Source organism: Nipponia nippon, unplaced genomic scaffold (genome assembly GCF_047370975.1).
Source record: "Nipponia nippon isolate SJK-2023a ecotype South Korea unplaced genomic scaffold, ASM4737097v1 scaffold_33, whole genome shotgun sequence".
NCBI classification, from domain to species: Eukaryota; Metazoa; Chordata; class Aves; order Pelecaniformes; family Threskiornithidae; genus Nipponia; species Nipponia nippon.
In genome coordinates, this window is record NW_028262351.1 from 1,639,393 (window position 1) to 1,666,156 (window position 26,764).

The 26,764-nt window shown below is 42.8% G+C and overlaps 1 protein-coding gene across 1 annotated transcript; it reads left to right on the forward strand.

The window, feature by feature from the left end:
* The first annotated feature begins 5,020 nt into the window (after positions 1 to 5,020).
* LOC104022296 (synphilin-1-like) lies at positions 5,021 to 25,147 on the forward strand. Its single transcript, XM_087770648.1, is given in 7 exon segments — positions 5,021 to 6,008; positions 6,308 to 6,361; positions 9,527 to 10,383; positions 15,267 to 15,446; positions 20,346 to 20,460; positions 22,867 to 22,991; positions 24,974 to 25,147. Coding segments are annotated over 7 exon segments (2,493 nt in total).
* Positions 25,148 to 26,764: the final 1,617 nt, after the last annotated feature.

A 26,764-nucleotide genomic window follows, 5' to 3' on the forward strand; every position in this document is an offset into this window, starting at 1 on the left:
GTTAAACAAATATATAATAATACCATCCAGAGATCTACCCCCACGACGGGCACTACTCCAACCTTGGTGACAGGCACTGCGGCTACTCAAACCTCGGGGATAGGCAATGCGGCTACTCCAACCCCTGTGACAGGAACTGCGGATAAACCAGGGAACCAACCCATGCCGGTATCAGTCGCCCCTATACACAAGAAGAAATATTGGAAGCAGAAGTCAGATCGTTTAGAAAGGGATGAGGAAGCTCCTCCTAAGAGGGAACAGGAGGAAGAAGCATACAGTCTTGACGGCAAGGAGGCAGACTACTCTGAAGAAGGGCCATCACTAGAACAGGAGGAGTAAGAGGCAGAACTCATAAACGAGAGGGAAACCACCTGGTCCCTATCCCTGAGTGAGCTGCAAGATATGCGAAAAGATTGCAGCTGTTGTCCAGGCAAACACATTATCACCTGGCTGCCGTGATGCTGGGATAATGGGGCCAGTAGCCCAGAATTAGAGGGTAGGGAAGCCAAGCAGCTGGGATCCCTTTCTAGGGAAGGGGGCATTGACAAAGCCATTGGAAAAGGGGCACAAGCCCTCAGCCTCTGGAGGCGACTCCTGGCAGGCATGAAGGAAAGGTATCCCTTCAAGGAAGATGTTATATGTCACCCAGGCAAGTGGACCACCATGGAGAGAGGTATCCAGTACCTGAGGGAATTAGCTGTGCTGGAGGTGATTTATGATGACTTGAACAACGAGCAGTTATCCAAAGATCCAGATGAAGTCAGGTGCACACGACCCATGTGGCGGAAGTTGGTACGGAGCGCATCAGCATCATATGCCAACTCAATGGCAAAAGTGACCTGTGAAGACGGAGAGGGACAAACGGTGGATGAATTGGCTGGCCAACTCCGGCAATACTAAGTCTCTCTTCCTCCCTCGTCTCGGCTATGGAGAAACTGTCCTGGGAATTCCAGCAACTCAAAGAGGATAGGTCCTACTTTCCACCTGTATGGACCAGTATCTCAGCTATTAGGAGTCAGCGTTCTTCTGCTCAAGACAGAGGATATAGTGGATACACACCACAGGGCACCCTGTGGTTTTACCTGCATGACCATGGAGGGGATATGAGGAAGTGGGATGGAAAATCTACCTCGACCCTAGAGGCACAGGTACATGAGTTGCAAGGAAAACCAACTACAAAAGGTGGTTCTCCCAGGAGAGTTGCTGCTCCAGTTTCCAGTGGGCAGTTCCCCAGACAGGGTAGAAGAGCTGATCTTACTCCTGATTGTAATGAAGGAACTCCTAACTCGTATTTAAAAGAAGTGAGTAATGAACACTGTGACCAGGGCTAGAGGGGCCCTGCCTCCAGCCAGGTGGAGGAAAGGGACAACCGGGTTTGCTGGACTGTGTGGATTTGATGGCCTGGCACATCAGACCCACAGGAGTATAAGGCTTTAGAAGACACCAGTGCACAGTGTACCCTCATGCCATCAAGCTATACAGGGGCAGAAACTATCTGTATTTCTGGAGTGACAGGGGGATCCCAACAGCTGACTGTATTGGAGGCCAAAGTGAGCCTAACTGGGAATGAGTGGCAGAAGCAGCCCATTGTGACTGGCCCAGAGGCTCCGTGCATCCTTGGAATAGACTACCTCAGGAGAGGGTATTTCAAGGACCCAAAAGGGGTACCGGTGGGCTTTTGGCATAGCTGCCTTGGAGACGGAGGAAATGAAACAGCTGTCTACCCTGCCTGGTCTCTCAAAGGACCCTTCTGTTGTGGGGTTGCTGAGGGTCAAAGAACAACAGGTGCCAATCCCTACCACAATGGTACGCCGGCAGCAATACTGCACCAACCGAGGCTCCCTGATTCCCATCCATAAATTGGTTCATCGACTGGAGAGCCAAGGAGTGATCAGCAAGACTCGCTCACCTTTTGACAGTCCCATATGGCCAGTGCGAAAGTCTAATGGAGAGTGGAGACTAACAGTAGACTATCGGGGCCTGAACGAAGTCACGCCACCACTGAGCGCTGCCGTGCCAGACATGCTAGAACTTCAATACGAATTGGAGTCAAAGGCAGCCAAGTGGTATGCCACAATTGATATCGCTAATGCCTTTTTCTTAATCCCTTTGGCGGCAGAGTGCAGGCCACAGTTTGCTTTCACTTGGAGGGGCATCCAGTACACCTGGAATCAACTGCCCCAGGGGTGGAAACACAGCCCTACCATTTGCCATGGACTGATCCAGACTGCACTGGAATAGGGTGGGGCTCCGGAACACCTGCAATACATTGATGACATCATCGTGTGGGGCAACACAGCAGCAGCAGTTTTTGAGAAAGGGAAGTAGTCCAAATCCTTCTGGAGGCCAGTTTTGCCATAAAACAAAGTAAGGTCAAGGGACCTGCACAGGAGATCCAGTTTTTAGGAATAAAATGGCAAGATGGACGTCGTCAGATCCCAATGGATGTGGTCAACAAAATAACAGCCATGTCCCCACCAACCAGCAAAAAGGAAACACAGGCTTTCTTGGGCGTTGTGGGTTTTTGGAGAATGCATATTCCAAATTATAGTCTGATCGTAAGCCCTCTCTATTAATCGTGTGACCCAGAAGAAGAATGATTTCAAATGGGGCCCTGAGCTACGACAAGCCTTTGAACAAATTAAACGGGAGATAGTTCAGGCAGTAGCCCTTGGGCCAGTCCGGGCAGGGCAAGATGTAAAAAATGTACTCTGCACCACAGCTGGGGAGAATGGCCCTACCTGGAGCCTCTAGCACAAAACACCGGAGGAGACTCGAGGTTCACCCCTAGGGTTTTTGGAGTCAGGGATACAGAGGATCTGAGGCCCATTATACTCCAATTGAAAAAGAGATATTGGCAGCATATGAAGGGGTTTGAACTGCTTCGGAAGTGATTGGTACTGAAGCACAGCTTTTCCTGGCACCCTGACTGATGGTGATGGCCTGAATGTTCAAAGGGAGGGTCCCCTGTACACATCATGCAACTGATGCTACGTGGAGTAAGTGGGTCGCACTGATCACACAACGGGCTCGAATAGGAAACCCCAGTCGCCCAGGAATCTTGGAAGCGATCATGGACTGGCCAGAAGGCAAAGATTTCAGAATATTGACAGAGGAGGACATGACACGTGCTAAGGAGTCCTCAACGTATAATAAACTGCCAGAAAATGAGAAGCAATATGCCCTGTTCACTGATGGGTCTTTTCGTCTTGTGGGGAAGCATCGGAGGTGGAAGGCTGCTGTATGGAGTCCTGTATGACAAGTCGCAGAAACTGCTGAAGGAGAAGGTAAATCGAGTCAGTTTGCAGAGGTGAAAGCCATCCAGCTGGCTTTGGATATTGCTGAACGAGAAAAGTGGTCAGTGCTCTTTCTCTATACTGACTCATGGATGGTGGCAAATGCCCTGTGGGGGTGGTTGCAGCAATGGAAGCAGAGCAACTGGCAGCGCAGAGGCAAACCCATCTGGGCTGCCACATTGTGGCAAGATACTGCCGCCCGGGTAGAGAACCTGGTTGTAAAAGTACGTCATGTAGATGCTCAGATACCCAAGAGTCGGGCCACTGAAGAACATCAAAACAGCCAGCGGGTGGATCAGGCTGCTAAGACTGAAGTGGCTCGGGTGGATCTGGACTGGCAACATAAGGGTGAATTATTTCTAGCTCTGTGGGCCCATGACATCTCAGGCCATCAAGGAAGAGATGCAATATATAGATGGGCTCGTGATCGAGGGGTGGACTTGACCATGGACACTATTGCACAGGTTATCCATGAATGCGAAACATGCGCTGCAATCAAGCAAGCCAAGCGGTTCAAGCCTCTCTGGTATGGAGGACGATGGCTGAAAATATCAGTATTGAAGGGAATGAGACACGGACTCCGCATATGAGTTCAGGCGAAGACAAGCGAGGTTTGTTACAAACAGGTTCACAGGAATGCAGCTGTGGCCTTGAGGCTTGTTACAAACAAGTCTGTGAAACTTAGAGGCAGAAAAATAAGGATGAGATTGGATACATCCCTGAAAGAGGAATTCGCGTGCACCAGCTTGAAGAACCAATAAGTAAAGCTGAGGGGATGCGTAGACGCAAGACAGTAACCAATGAAATGGGTTTTGCTTGCTCGTGAACACTAGATCATATTATAAAAGGGATAGACTGTAAAAATAAAGTGTTATTATCATCGCCATTGTCATTGCCATTGTCATTGTCATTGCCATTGTCATTGTCATTGTCATCGTCTTCTTCACTTGTCTTCGCTTGTCTTCACCTAAACTCATACGTGGAGTCCGTGATTAATTGCCAGAAATGTTGACCCCCGACGTGATTTGGTCCTATGACATGATTCGGTCCTAAGAACCGCGGACGAGAGAGCGGCTGGTGGCAAGCCCAGCTGAACTTTATCGCAGCGGACCATAGAGCTGAACTTAATTGCAGCGGACCATAGAGCTGAACTATATTGCAGTGGACCAGAGAGCTGAACTATACTGCAGCGGACCAGAGAGCTGCTTGTCGACAACTAATCGCCTCGGGAAAAAGACGTGAGCAGCTGGGGATGGGAAAATGGGGGCGCAAATGTCCTCGGAAGAAAAATCTATTTTGCGTATATTTTTGCGAATCCTTGCAAAAAGGGGCATAAATTATGATGAAGGAAGGTTCGGTTGTTGTTAACTTGGTTGCGAAAAAACGGGGCAACAAGCGAACGCAGCGACCGCGTTCCAGGTGGAGACTTGGGAGGAGGCAGGAAAAGTGTTATGGGAAGCGGCCACCAGGGGGGACAGCAATGCCACAAGTGTTTTGACGACATGGAGTTTACTGAAAGACTCTTTAGAACAATTAGAGTCAGACCGAAAGGCTGCAGCTTCTGCTACCGCTCCGGAGCTAACCCCGCAGGGCACGCCAGAAACACCGACATTGGGTTCGTCCTCCGACATGCCCTTGCTCGCGGGTGCTGAGGCTGCACAACCCTCCACCCCCCCACCGCGCCGCCGCTACTCTCTGCGCCGTTTTCTCCTTCACCTGCTCCTATGGCTTCAACACCTCTGCTAGACCTTCCGATCCCTGCAACCAGTACCCCTCCACTCCCCCTTCCACCCCCGGCCCCTTCTGCGTCGGCACTCTTACTGCCTTTCTCTACTGCTTCTAATGCCGATACTCCACAAACCCATAATCAATTGCCGACCGAGGAATGGGGGGCATCAGCCGCTCCTGCGAGGTGGCAAAAGATTAAAAACCAAGCATTGCAAGCGGGGGATACAGCTTTTTGTTCAGCGATAGCGTGTCCCGTCATACGCAGCAACGCAAATGTCCCCGATGAACATGAACCTTTTGGTTATAATGTTTTAAAAGATCTACGACAAACAGTTGCCACGCATGGACTGGGTTCTCCTTTTACACAATCCCTGCTACGGGGAATATTTACAAATGAAATAGTACCATTTGATATATGCAAGCTTACTAATCTTATATTGACCCCAACGCAAAAGGTGATCTTTGAAAGCACCTGGCGTACCGCCTGTCAAAACGCCACAATTATCAATATGCAGCGACAACGAGGCGACCCTTTACAAGGGGCAGGACTCCCACAACTTATGGGGGATCCGCCGTTAAATCACCCAACGTTACAGGCACGATTACGACCAGAGATATTAGCACAAGGCAGAGACCTTGCTTTACAGGCATTACTAAGAGTGCCGGATGCCGGAAGAGCGACAAAATCATTTACATTAATAAAGCAAGGGAGAGGAGAGGGATATATCTCATTCTTAGATCGTCTTAAAGAGGCTTTGGAAAAACAAATCGAAAATGCAGAAGCAAGAGAGGTCCTACTCTTAAAATTAGCCTTTGAAAATGCGAATATGGACTGTAAAAAAGTGCTTTTGCCTCTAAAAAATCCCTCCTTAATGGATATGATAGAAGCTACTCAGAAGGTGGGGTCAATGTCCCATAATATGGAAACATTAGCTACAGCTTTTGCCACCGCAATGAAAGTACAGAAATCACGTTTCTCCTGTGGTAAAACTGGACATTTTAAAAGAGATTGTGCACAACTAAGAAAAAGAGATATGACGAGCTCTAAACAGATATGGACTTGAAATAGCCCCTGAAAAGGTGCAAAAAACTGAGCCTTGGAAATACCTGGGCTGGAAAATCTTGCAACAAACAATTGAACCTGCAAAAACAAAAAGGGGGAACGCCAGGAGCCACTCCAGCAGACAGACTAAGCAAAGCCGTGTATGTGTCAAACTACCTGAATATGTCTGAAAATAATATTCCTGTTATTATCTCTCATTTTCTGTCTCTTCAATCAAAAGATTTAACAGCCACACCACAGAAGGCGCAGGTTTTTACAAAGTCGCTACAAACAGGTAATTGGGAAGGTCCTTTTGATCTACTAACCTGGGGCAGAGGGTATGCTTGTGTCTCAACAGATGTAGGACCTAAGTGGGTACCTGCAAGGTACATAAGACCGGCTCTTGCATCGGATAACAGGAACGAGCAGCAGAAGACACTGAACTCCGAGAAGACTGATGGGGAATGACTTATCAGATAACTCCGAATCAATCCATAAAGCAATCAAAGATTTGAAGTTAGCAAATTACAAGTCACTGACGGATTTGGTTGGCTGAATCACTTAGTAACAAGTTGGGGAATTGGCGGGTGGATAATGTCTCTAATCAAAATGGGTTTTTTCTTGTTACTAATATTTTGCACTATAATAATGATAGTTTCTTGTCTAGTGTCTTGGGTACAGAAAATGCTATAAAATATGATTAAACAAGCTTTTGTGATAGAAAAACAAAAAGAGGGAATTGTGGGAATAAATGAGATAGTGTTTTACTTTGACGAGATGCAGCTGTGGCTTGAGGCTTGTTACAAACAGGTTCACAGGAATGCAGCTGTGGCCTTGAGGCTTGTTACAAACAAGTTTGTGAAACTTAGAGGCAGAAAAATAAGGATGAGATTGGATACATCCCTGAAAGAGGAATTCGCATGCACCAGCTTGAAGAACCAATAAGTAACGCTGAGGGGACGCGTGGACACAAGACAGTAGCCAATGAAATGGGTTTTGCTTGCTCGTGAACACTAGATCATGTTATAAAAGGGATAGATATTGTAAAAATAAAGTCGTCTTCGCTTGTCTTCACTTGTTTTCGCTTGTCTTCGCCTGTCTTCGCCTAAACTCATACACGGAGTCCGTGATTAATTGCCACAATGTAGATGCTCAGATACCCAAGAGTCGGGCCACTGAAGAACATCAAAACAACCAGCAGGTGGATCAGGCTGCTAAGATTGAAGTGGCTCAGGTGGATCTGGACTGGCAACATAAGGGTGAATTACTTCTAGCTCTGTGGGCCCATGACATCTCAGGCCATCAAGGAAGAGATGCAATATATAGATGGGCTCGTGATCGAGGGGTGGACTTGACCATGGACACTATTGCACAGGTTATCCATGAATGCGAAACATGCGCTGCAATCAAGCAAGACAAGCAGTTAAAGTTAAATCGAACGATACAATGGACTGTTAAAGACTACACTGAGAGCAATGGGTGCTGGGACGTTCAGACATTTAGCAAAAGCTACCTGGTTAGTCAACACTAGGGGATCTGCCAATCCAGCTGGCCCTGCCCAGTCAAGACTTTTATGTACTGTAGAAGGGGGATAAAGTCCCTGTACTGCACACAAAAAAGATGCTGGGGAAGACAGTCTGTGTTACTCCCACCTCGGGCAAAGGCAAACCCATTCGTGGGATTGCTTTTGCTCAAGGACCTGGGTGCACTTGGTGGGTGATGCGGAAGTCCGATGTGTACCTCAAGGGGATTTGATTTTGGGTGAGAATAGCCAATTAAGTAAACTGTATAATGTTAATTGCTATATAATACTGTATGTCATCACTTCTATGGTGGCTATATGCCATATCAACGGTATTACAGTAAGAATCACCCAGATTAATGAAGAATGAACTTTGTTGAAACCAAGCAGAGTGCAGCAGTGATGGAACCAGAACTGGCTTCAGCATGCAACAATCCAACACCACATACCATCTCTCCTGCCCTGAAAGACTATTATGGCAGATGAAGCCCAAAGTCATGGACTGAATGAACTCAGTGGACATTTTAGAGGGATGGCCCATGGACTAAGGGAATGATATCTGTGTGTGTATATCAAAAGACAGGAAAGGTGGTGGTGATTAATTGGGATGTATTGGAAAGTGTGCGACCTGGACCTGACGTAGATGGTATGGAATAAGGGGTGGATACTGTCCTGGTTTCAGCTGGGATAGAGTTAATTTTCTTCCTAGTAGCTGGTATAGTGCTGTGTTTTGGATTTAGCATGAGAAGAATGTTGATAACACACTGATGTTTTAGTTGTTGCTAAGTAGTGCTTACACTAGTCAAGGACTTTTCAGCTTCTCATGCTCTGCCAGGTGCACAAGAAGCTGGGAGGGGGCACAGCCAGGACAGCTGACCCAAACTGGCCAAAGGGCTATTCCATACCATATGACATCATGCTCAGTATATAAACTAGGGGAAAAGCTGGCCAGGCGTCCACTGCTCGGGGACTGGCTGGCCATCGGTCAGTGGGTGGTGAGGAATTGCATTGTGCATCACTTGTTTTGTATATTTTTTTATCATTATTATTATTTTCCCTTTCTTTTCTGTCCTATTAAATTATCTGTATGTCAACCCATGAGTTTTACCTTTTTTTTTTTCTCTCCATTTTCTCCCCCATCCCACTGTGAGGGAGTGAGCCAATGGCTGTGTGGTGTTTAGCTGCCTTCGGGGCAGAGTGGAAGTTAATTAGGAGAAAGATGTCAGGTGACTTGAGCTCCCATTTTTCCTCTGGAAGTCAGATTCACTGGTCAAACTCCATATCCTGCAGTACACTGAAGATAATGCACTGGAAGTTCCAGAGCTATTTATATGTAAGTATATATGTACTTGAAGGGGTGGAAAGTTTAACTAAGAATCCCAACAAACAGAGAAGTAGAAAATAAAACATCATACCTTAATAAGTGGGTTTAATTTTCAGATTAAAACAGGATTTCCAGTTCTTTCATGAAAAATCCATCTTCCAGAGAAAACAGACCTTTAAAATAAAACAAAAAAAATTTGTTGCTATTGTTAAACAAATCCACAAAAAAAAAAAACCAGGAGAAAAAATTTTCACCCACCCTGGTGTTGACCTCCCAGAAAATCATTCTAGTCTTCTGATGCGTCTCCATGCAATAAAAATAGCAGAGTGCAAACTAGCATAGTCTGGCAGTGCAAGCTTCAATGCCACTAGGCTCTTACTGCTTTGTAGATGTTTACAATGTATGTCCTATTTGAAAGTTTCTTCTCTGGAGTGTCAAATTCTTTAGCTATTGTAATAGAGTTGCTATTAAATCTGCTTAGATGTGAATACAGCATGCTATCATGTAATTTTTGTTCCCAGTGTTTGGCTAAGTATATCTTTAAAATATGCTGTGTCATGTAACATGTCTGGTAATAATAAGCAGTTCTAAATCACATTCCTCTATTTCTCTAGTTTCCAGCAGCAACTGGAACTGCGAAGTCTCAACTCTTGCTGGAAATGCACAGAATCCAACAGGAACTGCAGATATGTGCAATAAATTCAGACCAGTAAAGAGGGTTTCTCCATTAAAGCACCAGCCAGAGAGCTCTGAGAATAATGAAAGTGATGACTAAAAGAACCAGAAGGAAGAATACCAGAAAGGTGGCGATTCTCAGTCTGCATCTCCGAATGGTGACCAGAGCCCAGGAGAACAATGCTTTAAAAGTAAAAACATTGAGCACGCTGTTCTACTTGGGGAGCTAGAGCACTATGACCTGGATATGGATGAAATTTTGGATGTGCCTTTTATTAAATCAGGCCAGCAACTTGTTCCTTTTACAAAGGTAGCTCCTGAGAAAAATCTTTTGGGTGTGTGTTCAACAGTGAATGGTCTCAGTGGCAAGACCTGCTCTGCAGGGAGCACAGAGAACTTGGCTGCCAGCATGACACAGTTCTGTGTTCTGGCCCCTGTGAAAGGTTCTCAGCTGAGAAAAATGCAGCACATTGTACTTGATCAACGCAAGTGTTTAACACAAGAATTAGAGCTTTCACAGCCCTTAAAGTGTAGCTCAGTCCATAAATCTGAAAACCAGGGCAAGGGCTTCCTCAGCATGGCATTTGTTGATCCTCAGACTCGTAAAAATGAGACGACTATGCCAAACTTCCACCTGAGGACTTTTCACCTGCAGATGACAGTGGCAGAAAGCAAGCAGGTTAATGAACTGAATATGAACTGGAATAGCTCAGGGAGGGCAGAAGAGAGGAATGAAGAGTTGAAAAAAATTAAGAGCATCTTAAACATTGTAAAGGAAGGCCAAATATCATTACTGGTAAGTATCATCTTTTTCATAAACCACATAGAATAAGAGATTTCTGTGATGTGGTTTATTGAGCCAGCAAATCTGATGAAGTGCTGTCCTGGTTTCGGCTGGGATAAAGTTAATTTTCTTCCTAATAGCTGGTATAGTGCTGTGTTTTGGATTTAGTATGAGAATAATGTTGATAACATGCTGATGTTTTAGTTGTTGCTAAACAGTGCTTACACTAGTCAAGGACTTCTCAGCTTCCCATGCTCTGCCAGGTGCACAAGAAGCTGGGAGGGGGCATAGCCAGGACAGCTGACCCAGACTGGCCAAAGGGCTATTCCATAGCGTATGATGTCATGCTCGGTATATAAACTGGGGGGGAGTTGGCTGTGTGCAGCGATTGCTGCTCGGGGACGTGCTGGGCATCGGTCAGTGGATGGTGAGCAATTGTATCTTGTATCACTTGCTTTGTATATTATTATTGTATTATATTATTATTATTACTACTACTATTACTACTGTTCTATTTTATTTTACTTCAATTATTAAACTGTCTTTATCTCAACCCATGAATTTTCTCACTTTTACTCTTCCGATTCTCTCCCCCATCCCACTGGTGGGGGGGAGTGAGTGAGCGGCTGTGTGGTACTTAGTTGCTGGCTGGGGTTAAACCATGACAAGTGCATATTTTGCACTCCTGCTCTATGCACCTTAGAAATTGAGCATATTGGTTTCCAAATGGAAAGTTTTCATCTTTAAATCACATATGTAGCAAACCCAAGATGTTAGTTTTATGTAAATGTGGACAAGATTGCTAGTTTATGCAGTAAACTGAAGTCATACAAGTTTTAAAACTTGAATATTGAATTTAAATCTTAACTGAGTTTTTCTTTTCACATTTGTGAATTGCTTTGTTCAGTTATTGGTAGTTTGCCTTGGTCGTTATTTAGAGACTGACGAGAAGTAGTTATTTAGAGACTGTAAAAAAGGGGCTTCTGTTGTATTCTGATTATTATTTAGGAGTGTTTATGCCAGCTTGCTGTGGCAGCATTCTCAGGCAGGAGATTTCTCAAAAGCCTCATTGGCATCTGACCCATATGAAGTTTTCAGTTAATTCTAGTGCTGTGATCAGACACTGTCAATGATGGTTTCCAAAGTAACTACATGCAAGTTAACACAATGATGCAGAGCATGTGATCTCCACTCAGAATGGTTGTTGGAGGCACAGTGTATGTATAAAAACTTTTGATAGATGTTTGTTTAGCTTTTCTGTTTACCAGTCTAACTCAAGCACAAAGGTACGTTATTAAGATAGGCAGACTTGTTCAAAGACTAGACAGAATAATATATTAGTGCTCAATAAGAAATAAAAGCAGATAAAAATCACCCAAAAATGGGAAATGAGTCTTTTGTGTTATAGCTACATTTTATATTGTGCTCAGCACAAGCTGTCACTTATATGATGAGCAAATTTAAAAATGAACATTTTTTAGGAGTAATGGATGTTTTCTGTTCCATTACTCATCAATATAATGCCAAAAAAAGAAAAGGAACCAAATGCAAAATACACATATATTGTGAAAATATAGGTGTATTTACAGTTACCTTGTGGAACAGACTAGTACAGAGATGTAAAGCTACACAACAAGATCTTGCACTGTTGTCATAGAATCGTAGAATCATAGAATGGTTTGGGTTGGAAGGGACCTTTAAAGGTCATCTAGTCCAACCCTTGCTGCAATGAGCAGGGACATCTTTAACTAGATCAGGTTGCTCAGAGCCCTGTCCAACCTGACCTTCAATGTTTCCAAGGATGGGGCATCTATCACCTCTCTGGGCAACCTGTTCCAGTGTCTCACCACCCTCACCGTAAAAAAATTTCTTCCTTATATCTAGTCTGAATCTACCCTCTTTCACTTTAAAACCATTACCCCTTGTCCTATCGCAACAGGCCCTGATAAAAAGTCTGTCCCCATCTTTCTTACAAGCCCCCTTTAAGTACTGAAAGGCTGCAATAAGGTCTCCCCGGAGCTTTCTCTTCTCCAGGCTGAACAACCCCAGCTCTCTCAGCCTTTCCTCATAGCAGAGGTGTTCCATCCCTCTGATCATTTTTGTGGCCCTCCTCTGGGCCTGCTCCAACAGGTCCATGTCTGTCTTGTACTGGGGACCCCAGAGCTGGATGCAGTACTCCAGGTGGGGTCTCACGAGAGTGGAGTAGAGGGGCAGAATCACCTTCCTCGACCTGCTGGCCACGCTTCTTTTGATGCAGCCTAGGATACGGTTGGCTTTCTGGGCTGCAAAAGCACATTGCCGGCTCATGTCCAGCTTTTCATCTACCAGTACCCCCAAGTCCTTCTCCTCAGGGCTGCTCTCAGTCCCTTCATCCCCCAGACTGTATTGATACTGGGGGTTGCCCCGACCCATGTGCATGACCTTGCCCTTGGCCTTGTTGAACCTCATGAGGTTCACATGGGCCCACTTCTTGAGCTTGTGGGACACCACTTGTCACTGATCTCCATCTGGACATTGAGCCATTGACCACTACTCTCTGGATGTGACCATCCAGCCAATTCCTTATCCACCGAACAGTCCACCCATCAAATCCATATCCTTCCAATTTAGAGAGAAGGATATTGTGGGGGATCGTGTCAAAGGCCTTACAGAAGTCCAGATAGATGACATGCGTAGCTCTTCCCTCATCCACTGATGTAGTCACTCCATCATAGAAGGCCACTAGGTTGGTCAGGCAGGATTTGCCCTTGGTGAAGCCATGCTGGCTGTCCCGAATCACCTCCCTGTCCTCTATGTGCCTTAGCATAGCTTCTAGAAGGTTCTGTTCCATGAACTTCCCAGGCACAGCAGTGAGGTTGACTGGTTCATAGTTCCCAGGGTCCTCCTTTTTAAAAATGGGTGTGATGTTTCCCTTTTCCCAGTCACCACAGACTTCGCTTGACTGCCATGACTTTTTAGATATGATGGCGAGTGGCTTGGCAACTGCATCAGCCAATTCCCTCAGGACTCTGGGATGCATCTGGTCGGGTCCCATGTATGTTCAGGTTCCTCAGGTGGTCACAAACCTGATCTTTTCTTACAGTGGGAGGGACTTTGCTCACCCAGTCCCTCCCTTGAGGTCCATCCACTCAAGAGGTGTGGGAAGAGAGGTTGCCAGTGAAGACAGAGGCAAAGAAATTGTTGAGTACCTCAGCCTTCTCCTCGTCCGTTGTTACCAGTTTGCCAGTCGTATTCATCAAGGGAGTACGCTTTCTTTGACCTTCCTTTTCTGGCCGACATACCTATAGAAGCCCTTCTTATTGTTCTTTGCGTCCCTTGCCAAGTTCAGCTCCAGCTGTGCCTTGGCCTTCCTGACCCCATCCCTACACAACCGGGCAGCGTCCCTATACTCTTCCCAGGATACCTGTCCCTGCTTCCACTGCCTGTGCATTTCCTTCTTGCCCTAAAGGTCAAGGTCTTGACTCAGCCATGCTGGTCTCTTGCCTTCCTTTCCTGATTTCTTACACCTGGGGATCGAGAGCTCTTGCACTCTATGGAAAGCATCCTTGAAGATCTGCCAGCTCTGTTCTGCTCCCTTGTCCCTGAGGGCCATTTCCCAGGGGGTCCTGTTGATTAACTCCTTGAACAGCTGGAAGTTTGCTTTCCTAAAATTCAGGGTCCTGACTTTACTCTTTGCCTGTCCCATATCCCTCAGGACTGTGAACTCCACCAGTGCACGATCACTGCAGCCCAGGCTGCCTCCAATCTTGATGTCACCAATTAGCTCACTTGCATTGGTGACCAACAAGTCCAGTAATGCATCCCCTCTGGTAGGGCTGTCTATTACCTGGCCTAAGAAGTTATCCTCAATGCACTCCAGGAGTCTCCTGGATTGCCTACAGCTCGCTGTGCTACTTTTCCAGCAGATGTCAGGGTGGTTGAAGTCCCCCAGCACAATGAGAGCCTGCGAGCACAATGCCTCCTGTAGCTGGAGTAAGAAGGCTTCATCAATAGGCTTCCCTTGATCAGACGGCCTGTAGTAAAACACCAACCACAAGGTTCCCTTTGTTGCCTTGGTCTCTAATTCTTACCCATAAGCTTTCAACCTGCTCGTGGCTATTCTTCAGAGATAGCTCTTCACAATCTATCCATTTGTTGATGTAGAGGGCAACCCCTCTGCCCCTCCTTCCTCGCCTGTCCCTTCTGAACAGCTTGTAGCCATTGATAGCAATGCTCCAGTCACGGGATTCATCCCACCAAGTTTCAGTAATGGCAAGTAGGTCGTATCTTTCTAGCAGCATGGTGGCTTCCAACTCCTCCTGTTTCTTGCCCATGCTGCGTGTATTGGTGTAGAGGCACTTCAGCTGTGCTGTTGGCCATGTCACCTTTTTAGAGGAACACCCCTTAATTCCTTTGAGGTATTTCCCTGGTGTTTCCCTGTTGGCTGCTATTACCTCAGGAACCCAAGGCTCATCTCCATAAGACTTCAGGTGTGCTGCAGTGTACCTAGAACATCTCAGAGCAACAGGCTGAGGGCCCTTGCTAGCACCCCATCCCTCTAACCTTGGCATGTCGTCCCATGGCTTGTCATGGGCGAGCCTGATGTTATCCCCTTCCCCCTTCAGGTCTAGTTTATACGACAATAGTTATATGACAATTGCATTGGAAAGAGAGAAACTACGCAGTGACTCAAGCCAGTGAGCATCCTACCTCTCTATCCTATCTCTAATAGTAGCCAGATACTGTATAAGGAAGTGAAAAGCTCCTGTTTTTGAGAGTTATAAAAGAACATGCCTATGGGAAAATATCTTTGACTTTGGCTTGCATCTTAGGCTGTGAGGCTTAATGTTCTATGTATGTTTTATCCCTAATTATAACTAATATAATGACTTTTTTAACCATTTCTTTTTGAACAGCCATACTTAGCAGCAGATAATCTGGATAAGATACATGATGAATGTGACAACAATCTGTTGCATGTAGCAGCATCAAAGGCACATGCAGAATGCATGCAGCATCTCAATTCTTTGATGGGGGAAGACTGTTTGAATGAACGAAACACTGAGCAGCTAACTCCAGCTGGGTTAGCAATAAAGGTGACTTAGTCTCTACTGTAATGTGACATAAGGGTGATTTAGTCTCTTTCTGTGATGGCAGTAATACATCCAACAGGGTATTATTTTTCAAAGTCTCTGTTAAATTAGAGGAAAAAGAACAGTTGACTGTTATCATATTAAAAAAAATAATGGGTTAGTATGCAAGATATGTCATCTGAGCAACACTGACAATTTATATGTTGTCAGTGCATATACATTTGCTTTTAAATCAGTTAACTGGCTCTAAAAACATTTGTTATATTTCAAGGAACTTTTATTTCATTCAGACACAATTGTTTCTTTAGAGAACATAACATTTTCTTGGTTTTTTACAGATACTTATATAATCTTGAAAGACAAGTCTGAGAACATGTTTACAAAGCATGAAAACACTCTGATCATTTCTAACTGTCTTTTGTCAATGTTCCACATCTGAAGGCGAAAGTTCTTGGTTGTCTAGAGCAATCGCATCAAAGTTAACATTTACATGTTGCAGAACAACTTGTCAGAAACTGCAAAAATAAATGTCAAAGCTTACAGGAAAAAACGTATTATGTAGGAAAATGTGAAAATGTATGGTGTTGCTGTGCTATAGTAAAATGGGTGTACTGGAATGCTGATAATTTCACAGAATCACAGAATAGCTGAGGTTGTAAGGGACCTCTGGAAGTCATCTGATCCAACCCGCCTGCTCAAGCAGGACCACCAAAAGCCAGTTGCCCAGGTCCATGTCCAGATGGCTTTTGAATGTCTCCAAGACGGAGACTCCACAACCTCTCTGGGAAACCTGTTGTAGTGCTCAGTCACCCTCACAGTAAAAAAGGGTTTCCTGATGCTCAGACGGAACCTCCTGTGCTTCAGTTTGTGCCCATTGCCTCTAATCCTGTCACTGGGCACCACTGAAAAGAGCCTGGCTCTGTCATCTTTGCACTCTTCCTTCAGGAATTTATATACATTTAGATTGCCCCATGAGCCTTCTCTTCTCTAGGCTAAACAGTCGCAGCTCTCTCAGCCTTTCCTCATAGGAGAGACGCTTCAGTCCCTTAATCATCTTCATGACTCTTCGTTGGACTCTCTCCAGCATGTCCATGTCTCTCGTGTACTGGGGAGCTCAGAACTGGATACAGGGCTCCAGGTGTGGCCTCACCAGTGCTGAACAGAGGGGAAGGATCACCTCCCTTGATCTGCTGGTAATACTTTTTCTAATGCAGCCCAGGATACCATTAGCTTTCTTTGTGGCAAGGGCCCGCTGCTGGCTCATGTTCAACTTGTCCACCAGGACCCTCCAGTTCTTTTCTGCCAAGCTGCTTTCCATCTGGGTGACTCCCAGCATATACTGGTGCCTGGGGTTGTTCCTCCCCAGGTGCAGGACTTGGCACTTCTTCTTGTTGAACTTCATGAAGTTCCTGTCGGCCCGTTTCTCCAGCCTGTCAAGATCCCTCTGGATGGCAGCATGACCTTCTAGCGTATCAGCCACTCCTCCTAATTTTGTGTCATCAGGAAACTTGCTGAGGGTACACTCGACACCATCATCCAGATCATTAATGAAGATGTTGAACAAGACTGGACCCAGGATTTACCCCCGTGTACCCCTGGGGTACACTGCTAGTTACTGGCCTCCAACTAGACTTCGTGCCACTGCTCTCCACCCTCTGGTCCCGGCTGTTCAGCCAGTTTTCAGTCCACTTCACTGTCTGCTCATCCAATTTAACCAAACTAATTCTGGGTCTTCAGCAAGTAAGATTGAATGCTTGAATGCCATTCCTCTTAATCACTTAAGTACCTTAAGAAGAGGTGAAATATAATACTAGAGTACAAGAGTTTCTGTTTCTTCAGGATTATTGTTATTTTCTTCTTGGGAAACTTCAGAAACTGGTGGATTCCCACCCGCAGGAAACCATTTTGCATCTTTGAAAGATGACAGCCATTCTAATGACTTAGTGCAGGATTCAGGGACTTTTTTTTTTTTTTTTGGAACAGGCCATATGAATAAGAAATTAAACTGATAACTAACTGTACTACTGAACTGCTATTATAAAAGTAAGGTTTTTAGCTTCCATAGCCCATGTCCAATTTGAATACTTACAGTCTGCCAGTTAAAAGTTGTCTTAAAATTTTAGTTGGAAATGGTTTTCTCTCTTGTTTTATTTTAACCTATGTAGATGATGTATTTAGAAGTTAGTAACATCTCTTGTCTTTTTCCCCAGAAAGGCTGGCTTTTTAACAATAGATGAAGGGGTTCCTTAAATGCTATACCATTTGTGCATGCTTTGACATTTCTGGAAAAGTGTGTAAATATAATGGAGTTCTCCATATAACTGAGGGTGCTCAGGCCCAGGTGTTTCTAATGATGATCTGCATGGCTGGAGTTATCCTGGATCATTGAAAATGCTATGTGAGAGCCTTAAAATTATTTGGCTTAATTAAACTTCATAGCTCTTGGTCCTTACTCCCAAAATGTTTTGGACCCTGATAGAAGGGGTGTTATTCTTCTTGTTCTTAAATTATACTGGTTTAACTCCAGTTATGTTATGCTATATGGAATATGCATCCATGTTCCATAAGAATCATGAGTATCAGAATGAAAGAAAATTTGTATGCAGGAAAATAAATTTCCATAGAAGAGGATTTCAGCAGTGATGATGCATGACATTTTCCAGTAAGGAATGAATTAATTAAAGCAAACTCATTTAATTTAGAACCTCTTTCTGAGCTTGAACTATGAGCTAGAGAGTGAAAATGGAGTGGTCTGTTATGGCCAGTCACATTGCCATATTGACAGTTTATTTTAAGTAATTGTGGAAAAATCCTCTGCAAATTAGCAAAATTCTGTTATTTAGCAAGTACTTCATTTTATTAATTCATTACCTTAATTTTAAAAATACCAAAATATTTTACTCAGTTGTGATATAAAGGAAGACGCAACTAATATATAATGTTAACTGTGCTTACTAATATTTGAACGCAGACTTTAAGATTTTTCTAGAGTGATTAAAAGAACACAAGTAGGTTTTATTTGTTTACTTCATTTTTGAAACTGAGACAAATAGAGGAAAGTAAGCAAACTAAAAGTGGTGTGCATTTATGTGTGTATATACACGCGCAATATATGTGAGGAATAAGACATATCAAATGAATTTTGCTCTATTTATTTCTCCCATTCATTACTTCCTTCTTCTTCTTGCTTTTTTTTTTTTTATATAACCATAAACCTGAAATTTGAAATGGAAATTTCTTTCCTTTCCAGGACAGCTTTTTTCATTTTATGCATGCAAACAACTTTTTACATTTTTTGTGCTGACCTGTATGAGGTTTTGACTGAGCACTTGAAATGTTTGTTTTAGCTATAAAGAATAACATCACCTTTATGAAGATGACAGTAGCAAAGCAGGACAGAATGTGAGTTATGCCAAACTGCCTTTACCCAGGTACCATTGCTGAAAGGGGACACTGCAGCAAGAGAAGCTGCTAAAAACTCTTGCCTTTACACTGGGCCACAAACATGCTCTGAAGGAAATGTTCATCTCTTTCTGCAGTATCCACATCCCACTTCATAGTAACTTGCAAACTGCTACAAGTGTGCATAGCCGTTTGGGAATCTGGAGCCTAGGCTGTAAAAGACGTTTGGGACAAGAACCCTTTCCTTGTTTGTGTTTGTACAATATCTATTACAGGTAGGTCTTAATCCATGAGGATTAGGTGTTCAGATGCTGCAAATAATACATAGTAATACATAATAATAACCTAGAAAGCATACATTTAATTATTGAACAGTGAAGATTAGTTTGTAGGGAGAGAGCCTGTTTCCTTTGCTCCAGCAAATGGTTTCATTTAGTCATTGAGCCCTGCTGTACAAGTGATGGAAGCAGAACTATGTTTTTATTCTGAACAATTCAAGAGTATGTATTAGTATTTCACTGCCTCTTGAACTGGAGTCCACTGTGGTGCCATTCAGCAAACATTCTGTACCAATACATATACACAACTGTTAAGGGAGCAGCAGCCGCCTGAGCATTCACACACTGTTCAGGGAGTCGCACACACACCACCCAAGACTTTAACTGCTAGGACCGGAGTCCCTTCACAGTGGGCAGCTCCATTGAGCTGACGGGTGCCCCTTTTTGACTCCTCGCTCACACACACACTCACCCTTGGGTGCTTCCTCTCCTTTCAGGCTCTACCCTAGGTTTCCCCGAAGCAGAGTCTCCAACATGATGTACGCCAGGCAAATTTATTGAGTGGTACAGCGGTGAAGAGCAGCTTGAGCTGGGTGCCTCCAGAGAGGGACCCCAAGCAAAGAGATCCCTGGACAATTATACCCTTACAGTCTATGTTCCCCTCCCCTCATGCAACAGTTTGGTCCAATAGTAATATTTGGATCTGGGGTTGTCTTGTTCCTTATTGGATCCTTTCCCTGTCTCCAGGCAGGTCATTCTTTATCTTGATTAGCTGCAGCTTCTGCTGATGGTTTCGGCTACCTTATCTTCCTGGTTTGCACCGGTTTCAGGGCCTTCCTTCATGTAGCTAGGTAGGACTTCAGCATATGGTCAGTGTATCTAGGTGAAAGTTCACAGCTTGCAGTATAAGGCTTCAACAGATCTTTGGATCCTTATTTGAGCTAAAAAATGACTTCTACAACACAACTATAGTTTTAGGTGGGAAAAGCTGGAAAATGGATGGCAAGTTTAAGTTCAAACTGACAGAATGTTATCAATAGCCAAGGTGTCCAGGGCAGCAGGATAAACAAGTGCATTACATGAGATGGGATAAAAGAACAAACCAGAATGTCATAACATATTAGTGGTTCTGATAAGCATTTCCCTGTTTAGTAGATATGTTTGGAACTGAAACAACTGGAATTTTTAATTTTTTTTCTTTTTTTTTTTTTTTTTTATTTAGAATGGTCAGCTGGAGTGTGTTCAGTGGATGGTGAGCAAAACAGAAACTATTGCAGAATTAAGTTGCTCAGAAGATCACCCAAGCCTTATTCATTATGCAGGTTTCTATGGTCAGGTATGGCTTTCATTTACTTTTTCAAAGAGACTGATTGAGATGTTCATACAAGAATTTCTATTTAAAATATCTTTATAGACAAATAAGCATTTTGTGGCTCTTAAATACAGAAATTCTTAATTAGTTCAAATATAGCAAGATAATTTCCCATTTAATCTGCGTATTTTTTCAGTATTTTCCCTCTTAAATCATTTTTTTGAAGTAGAAAAATCACTATTTTTGTTGCTAAAGCTATTTTTTTTTCTCTTACTTGGTAAAGAGAGAACAAGCCACACATCTTAAGAAAATTAGCTTTTTCTTTCCTGTACAAGTGAGGTTGTCTTATTCAATACCATACAACTATTGTCACATCTTTCTGCTTTTAATTGGCTCTGTCCAAGCATGGATTTACTCGAGGGGGAGGGAAAGAGAGGAGGCAGGTGTGGAAGGCTATGGAGCTGGAAACTCCTCCCCTTCTCCTGGTGCTTCCTGAGACAACATGGACACCCTCATTCCCTCTCCTCCTCCCACCTATTGTGTATGTGTTATTGGTGCAAATTAGGACCCTGCTGAAGATACTGATTGATTCTGCCCTGCTTTCTGTGACTAGTTTGGTCTGTGAACCTGTGAACACTGAATATAAGGAAGCCGAGAGTCTAGTCAGAACTGGGTTTGAGAAAGCAGTGTTTGCTACTGGGAAGAAAGTTTTGAAGAGAAAGCTTGTGAATTTACATTCACAGTTGGACTCGATCTTAAGGGTCTTTTCCAACCTAAATGATTCTATGATTCTATGTCTCCATTTGAATTAGCTTAATTTTATCCTCATCTCTAAAGATGTTTACACAAACTAAATGCAGTGAAGCTTTGAATTTTTCAGTGGAGCTATGCTGTCTATTGCCAGGAGCAGTTCTAGCACACTTTATCTAGCTTCTTTTCAGAGCAGGAGGGAAGCTCCATCAGTTAAGAAACAGCAGCTACAATTAGCCACCCATGAAATTTTAAAAGGTGATATAAAAATTGCTGCCTGATTTTCATAGTTAGCTGAATGCCAAAGAAACGTCACCTGTAATGTCAATTATCCTTTTTTTATTATCTACAGATATCTTGCAATCTTGAAAGACTGTTGAGGCTGAAAGGAAGCCAGACTATATTACCCAACTGTGTTAAGAAGAAAAAAATGTTGAAAAATTCAGATGTGTGGTTGGCACTATCCTAGAAACTTTAATTTATTTTACCATTACTTACACAAAATATAGTCCATGTAAACAATGCTCTTGGCAGAATTACAAGAGTAATATTTTTTACAGGAAAGACATGTTACTGAATCATTTTCTAACAGAGTCAGCCTATCCATTATTTCCCTAGGTATTGGGCATACATGCCATATTTTTCTTCAATAAATATCATTTAGAATGGGCAGCAAAAGGGAGTTTATTTCAAAGCTCTTATGTTAAAGGTGGTCAAACCACAATCATGGCCAGACTCCAAATACAGCTCAACAGTAGTGTGTTCTTCATCCCTCTCTCATCTGCTGTTGTCCCATGAGAGAGGGACCACATAAAGCTCATGTGATGGGAGAGGAGAAAGGCTTAATGCCAGTCTGTAGCCTGTTCTGCATACCTCCTAGCAAGGGCCTCTTTAAGTATGGGGTCATGCAAGAAGCAACTCCTGTTCCAGGACTCCCATGCCAAGCGAAGGTTTTTGGTGTATGGCATATTACAGACCAGCTGTTTCTGGCACCGGTACTATGCCATAGGAAGGAGATGGTGCTGCAATCCTAGGTGCCTTAGTAGGTCCTGACTAAGAGCTTCCCAGAGCTGTAGTTTCTTTCCAGCACAGATGCTGCAGTAGCAAGAACTGCACAGGTAAGAGGTAGAGGGTGGAGAATGCTGTGTTTGTTATGTCTGGAGCTCCAGAGTCTAGAGCTTCAGGGGAACCAGAGCTACAGCATGACTGAGGGCTTAGGACAGGTTGTATGTGCCACTTGCTGGGGACCACAATGGGGAGGAGCATTCAAGCACACAAATGCCTAACAATGCACTTCTTTGCACATCAGGATGTTTGGCTTCCCCTGTCTAATGTCATTTTTGCAGGGATAATTTGTGTCTTTTTCACTCACCCAATAGTTTTCTATTCAGAAAACCTAATTTCTGCTGGGAAGGGCAGCTAATTTAGTGAATATCAAGTAATGGGCCTAGGATTAGCTGTACAGTCAGTGCTCTTCACCATGCTAATCCTTCCATTTGTAGTCCAGTTAATCAGTCTGACAAAGTTGAGAGAATGAAAGCAAGGGCTTAAAACAGGAATTACTGGACAGTATTAGTAACAGGTGATGCTACCAGCATTCCTCTAGTACATTTAGGTTTTCATTATTTCTTACCTATTGTTTCTTACCTATTCTTACTTCTCTTTCCTCTTCCTCCTAGGAAAAAAATCCTTCTGTGGCTTCTTCAGTTTATGCAAGAACAAGGGATTTCACTGGATGAAGCTGACCAGGATGGAAATACTGCTGTTCACATAGCTGCTCAACGTGGCTATCTGGGATGCATACAGGTAGAGTACTAAGTACAGCTACATCAGAGATCTACTTTCAGTCAAACTTGAATAGTAACAACCTTTAAAATGAATATAGAAAGTAGGAAAAATAAGTGATACTTTAAAATATACTAGAAAGAAGAGCTTTAAACCAGTAGGACTCCAACTGAAATACCAAAAGCTCCATTTTTTATTTGTATTCCCATTTACGCTGTTGTAAACCTAAAGTAACTGTTGTATTGCAAGAAGAAAACATGATTATTTTGTTTATACATAAGCAACCAATGTGTATGTTTTTATGTTATGAAAGGACAACCAGAATAGATATGCCTACTCTGATATCAGCCTTCTTACTATTCTGACATTTTCTTTCTGTTTCTTTTTTCCAATAAAGAATTGTAGCTCTCCAATTTAGAGGAAGTCTAACATATAAGGTTTGTTCCCTGTTAAAAGATTTCCACCTGAGCAAGTCATCCTTTCCAGACTTGTAATCTTTCAATATATCTATACTAAACAATACAGTGTGATGATAATTTCTACCTAGTTCTTAAAAAATCAGCTTGGCCACTGAGAGCAAAATAGTTCCGTTGTACAGGGCTGCTGAGGCTAACACAGCTACAGTGCTTTTGGGAGTCAGATCTGAATAAGCTAGTTCGGGAACCTCTTTACAGTACCAGTGTTCAATGTAGACATACCAAAAAAAGCTGAAGGATTGAACTGGATGGCTAGGTTGAGCATCTCTACTTTGCAATGAACTGTACAACATTTATACCCTTTGTCCATCAGAGTCACTAGAATCATTAGTCACAGAAATACATTTCAATATTTGGTGTTGTCATCACTTTGAGTGAAAGCTGTTTGGAGAACAAATAATAAAAATTATTTCAGGAGGTTGCAGAAAGATATTTGAGAAACAAATTCATCATTAGAGAAGACAAGAGAAAAGAGTATATAATCACATGGCAGAAAGCCAAGACTAGAAGCTGACAAATATTTCAGTATCTTTTTTTAAATAGAATAGGGGGAAACCAAGCAAGTAGAAAGCAATGAGACTTCCTTCAGCATCAAAAAAAATGGACTGAAAAAGTCATTGTACAGATTTCTTTCTGCAAAAAGAAAGCTGTGCCTGTCTGACCTACTGGAGTTGTTGGAAAGTTTCTGCCATACCTTTTATATCCAAACATCCCTTGGTTAAAGAATCAGGACATTGAGACTTCTATGCTGAGTGTTTTAAACCCAGGGATTTCTGCTGTGGTAGGAAATCAAGAGCTAAACCACAAAAGGAATCAGCAAATATTGTAGCAAAGACATTCCTAAAACCAGATTCTAAAGGTGCATTGCAATGCATTGAAGTGCAGAGATCTCCAGAATAGCAGACACCACACTTTATAAGCAGTTATAGCTCAGCACCACCCTCTATAAACTGGCTAGTAATGTGTTAGTGCTGCCCTGGGCCTTGATCTTATCTAGCATAGACTCTTCTGAATTGCATGTGCTTGTGTCTCCTTTTCTGGGGCTACCATGTACAAAGTTAGCACAATGTTCAGTCATACATAGAAAGGGTCATCTGAAAAAGTTTATTGTTGTAGCTCAAGAGAGAATCAATAGGTGCCCAAATGCAAGTGCTCTGTTTTCATTTGGTGGTCCTGATCACATTATGAATGTTATGTCATGCTATGCTATACAAACAAATTAACAGAAAATTAATTAAGTAGAACAGAGAAGGAAGAGGAAGGAAAAATATAGCCTTTTTATAATCCTCCTAAAGGATAACACACTATTCTGTGTTAGCTTTGCACCTAAGCAATAATTTTAGTGGTATGTGTTGCAAGTTCTAGCTGCAGACGGACTTGTCAGGGTGACTGATTTTTAAAAATGGTCATCTTAGACCAAAATTTTCAAACATAGTGTTTTGTATCCAGCAGTTCTTATTGTTAAACAAAAATTGCAGCAGAGATTTACACTTACAGCTGTCAGTGTTTCCTTTTGTATCTTTACAGACATTAGTTGAATATGGAGCAAACGTCACTATGCAAAACCATGCAGGAGAGAAACCCTCACAAAATGCTGAGCGACACAGGCACACTATGTGTTCCCGCTACTTAGTGGTTGTGGAGACATGTATGTCATTGGCCTCCTAAGTTGTGAAGCTAACTAAGCAACTAAAGGAGTAAGTGTTTAATTCTTAACAGAAGGATCATTCTTAAAACACTCTTCCTTTTCTTCAGTTTATCACCAGTGCCTGTTTTCTGCTTCCTGTATGTGATATTTGACAAGTCATATTTCTCCCTTATTTCTCCATGCTTTCTTATTCTCAACCATTTGCCCCTTCTCCTTTAACAACTCAGTTTTTCAGGTGCTGTCTTGGTGTCAGTTTACTGTGAATGTACATGAAGGGAGTGAGAGTGGAAAAGGGTATGTGTGAAATATCCATATCTTTATATATATGTAAGCAATCCTCTCCCTTTTCCCCTTGAATAGCTTGGAATAACATCATTCCTGATCATATTTTCTGTCCACATAGCATGCATTTATATACAGTGAATGGCTCTTCCCAGTTACAGTACTGCATGTTGATGCTGGGAGGAATAATAGAAATAGTAGTTGGAAGGTTATTTTGGACTTGGAAGGTTCCCAAAGTCCACAGTGGCTACTCAGGAAATATCCTATGATGTTCTGTTTTTTTCTTCATAGGAGCTGGCTTGAGTATTTTAGTATGCTTTTTAATAAATGATCTATAAAGAATCTGGTATTTTGAAACATGAAGTATGCAATTGCTTGCTTTTATTGTGGGTGGAGTTACTGTGACTAAGCATGTTAATTGCCTCATAAGATGAGACTCTCAGAAAACATTAGCACTAACTTAACTCTTGGTTCCCACTTAAGTACATGATCAAGTGTTTGTTTGTTGTCCCAAAAACTTGGGTCCGTTACCTGGTGCGCGTTGCCCAAAGTTGGGTGCATGGTACAAACCAGCACACTGTTGGTGTAAACAGTTATTTATACACGAAGTTTTAACATATTTAACCATCTAATACATATTCATTGTTATTCTGTTTAATGATTGGTTAAAACTCTTCGCCTACCATGTAAATTACTATGCATGCTTGCTATGATTTTTGAGACTTTTACTTCCTTAACCTTTTGGGTCGGCGGGTTTCTTGAGTGGGTAGTCTTTGAGTCAGTGGTCGTGATCTCCCCCTGCCGGAATTACCTTTCCCCTAGTTTCACTTAAATTTGGCAACACTAAGCAGTCCTTCATGGGCCGTTAACAAAGCAGACTATCATTCACTTTGGGGTTTTTATTCTAAGACAGATATCCTGTTTCACGATGTCATAGTATTGTTCGGGTAAAAATAAACTAAGTTAATCTTTACCAATATCATGTGGACTACTACAGGCCATGAAAATAACTTTTGAAAATCCCATATTTAGTGGAGACCATATCATTTTATGCAAGCAGCATGTGGGTAATACAGTTTTTAGTTGCAGACTGGGTATCTTGAAAATAAAGGTAAAAATGATCTGTTTATTGTTTATTCTCCCTTTTGGTATAAACAGAGAGATGTTTTGTACTATATTTACAACGGAAAGAGTGTGCAGTATCAGTCTGTCATTACAGAATACCTCGTTGCATTTGAAATATGCTTGTTTTTATGTTTGTACCTCTAAGCATTTATGTTATAAAGGCATTTTCTCTAAGTGGTATCTTCACTCTGCATTTACATTTATACTCTCACAAATGCAAAACAGTGATCTTGACTCCCTTTGTCATCTGTACAAAACAAAGC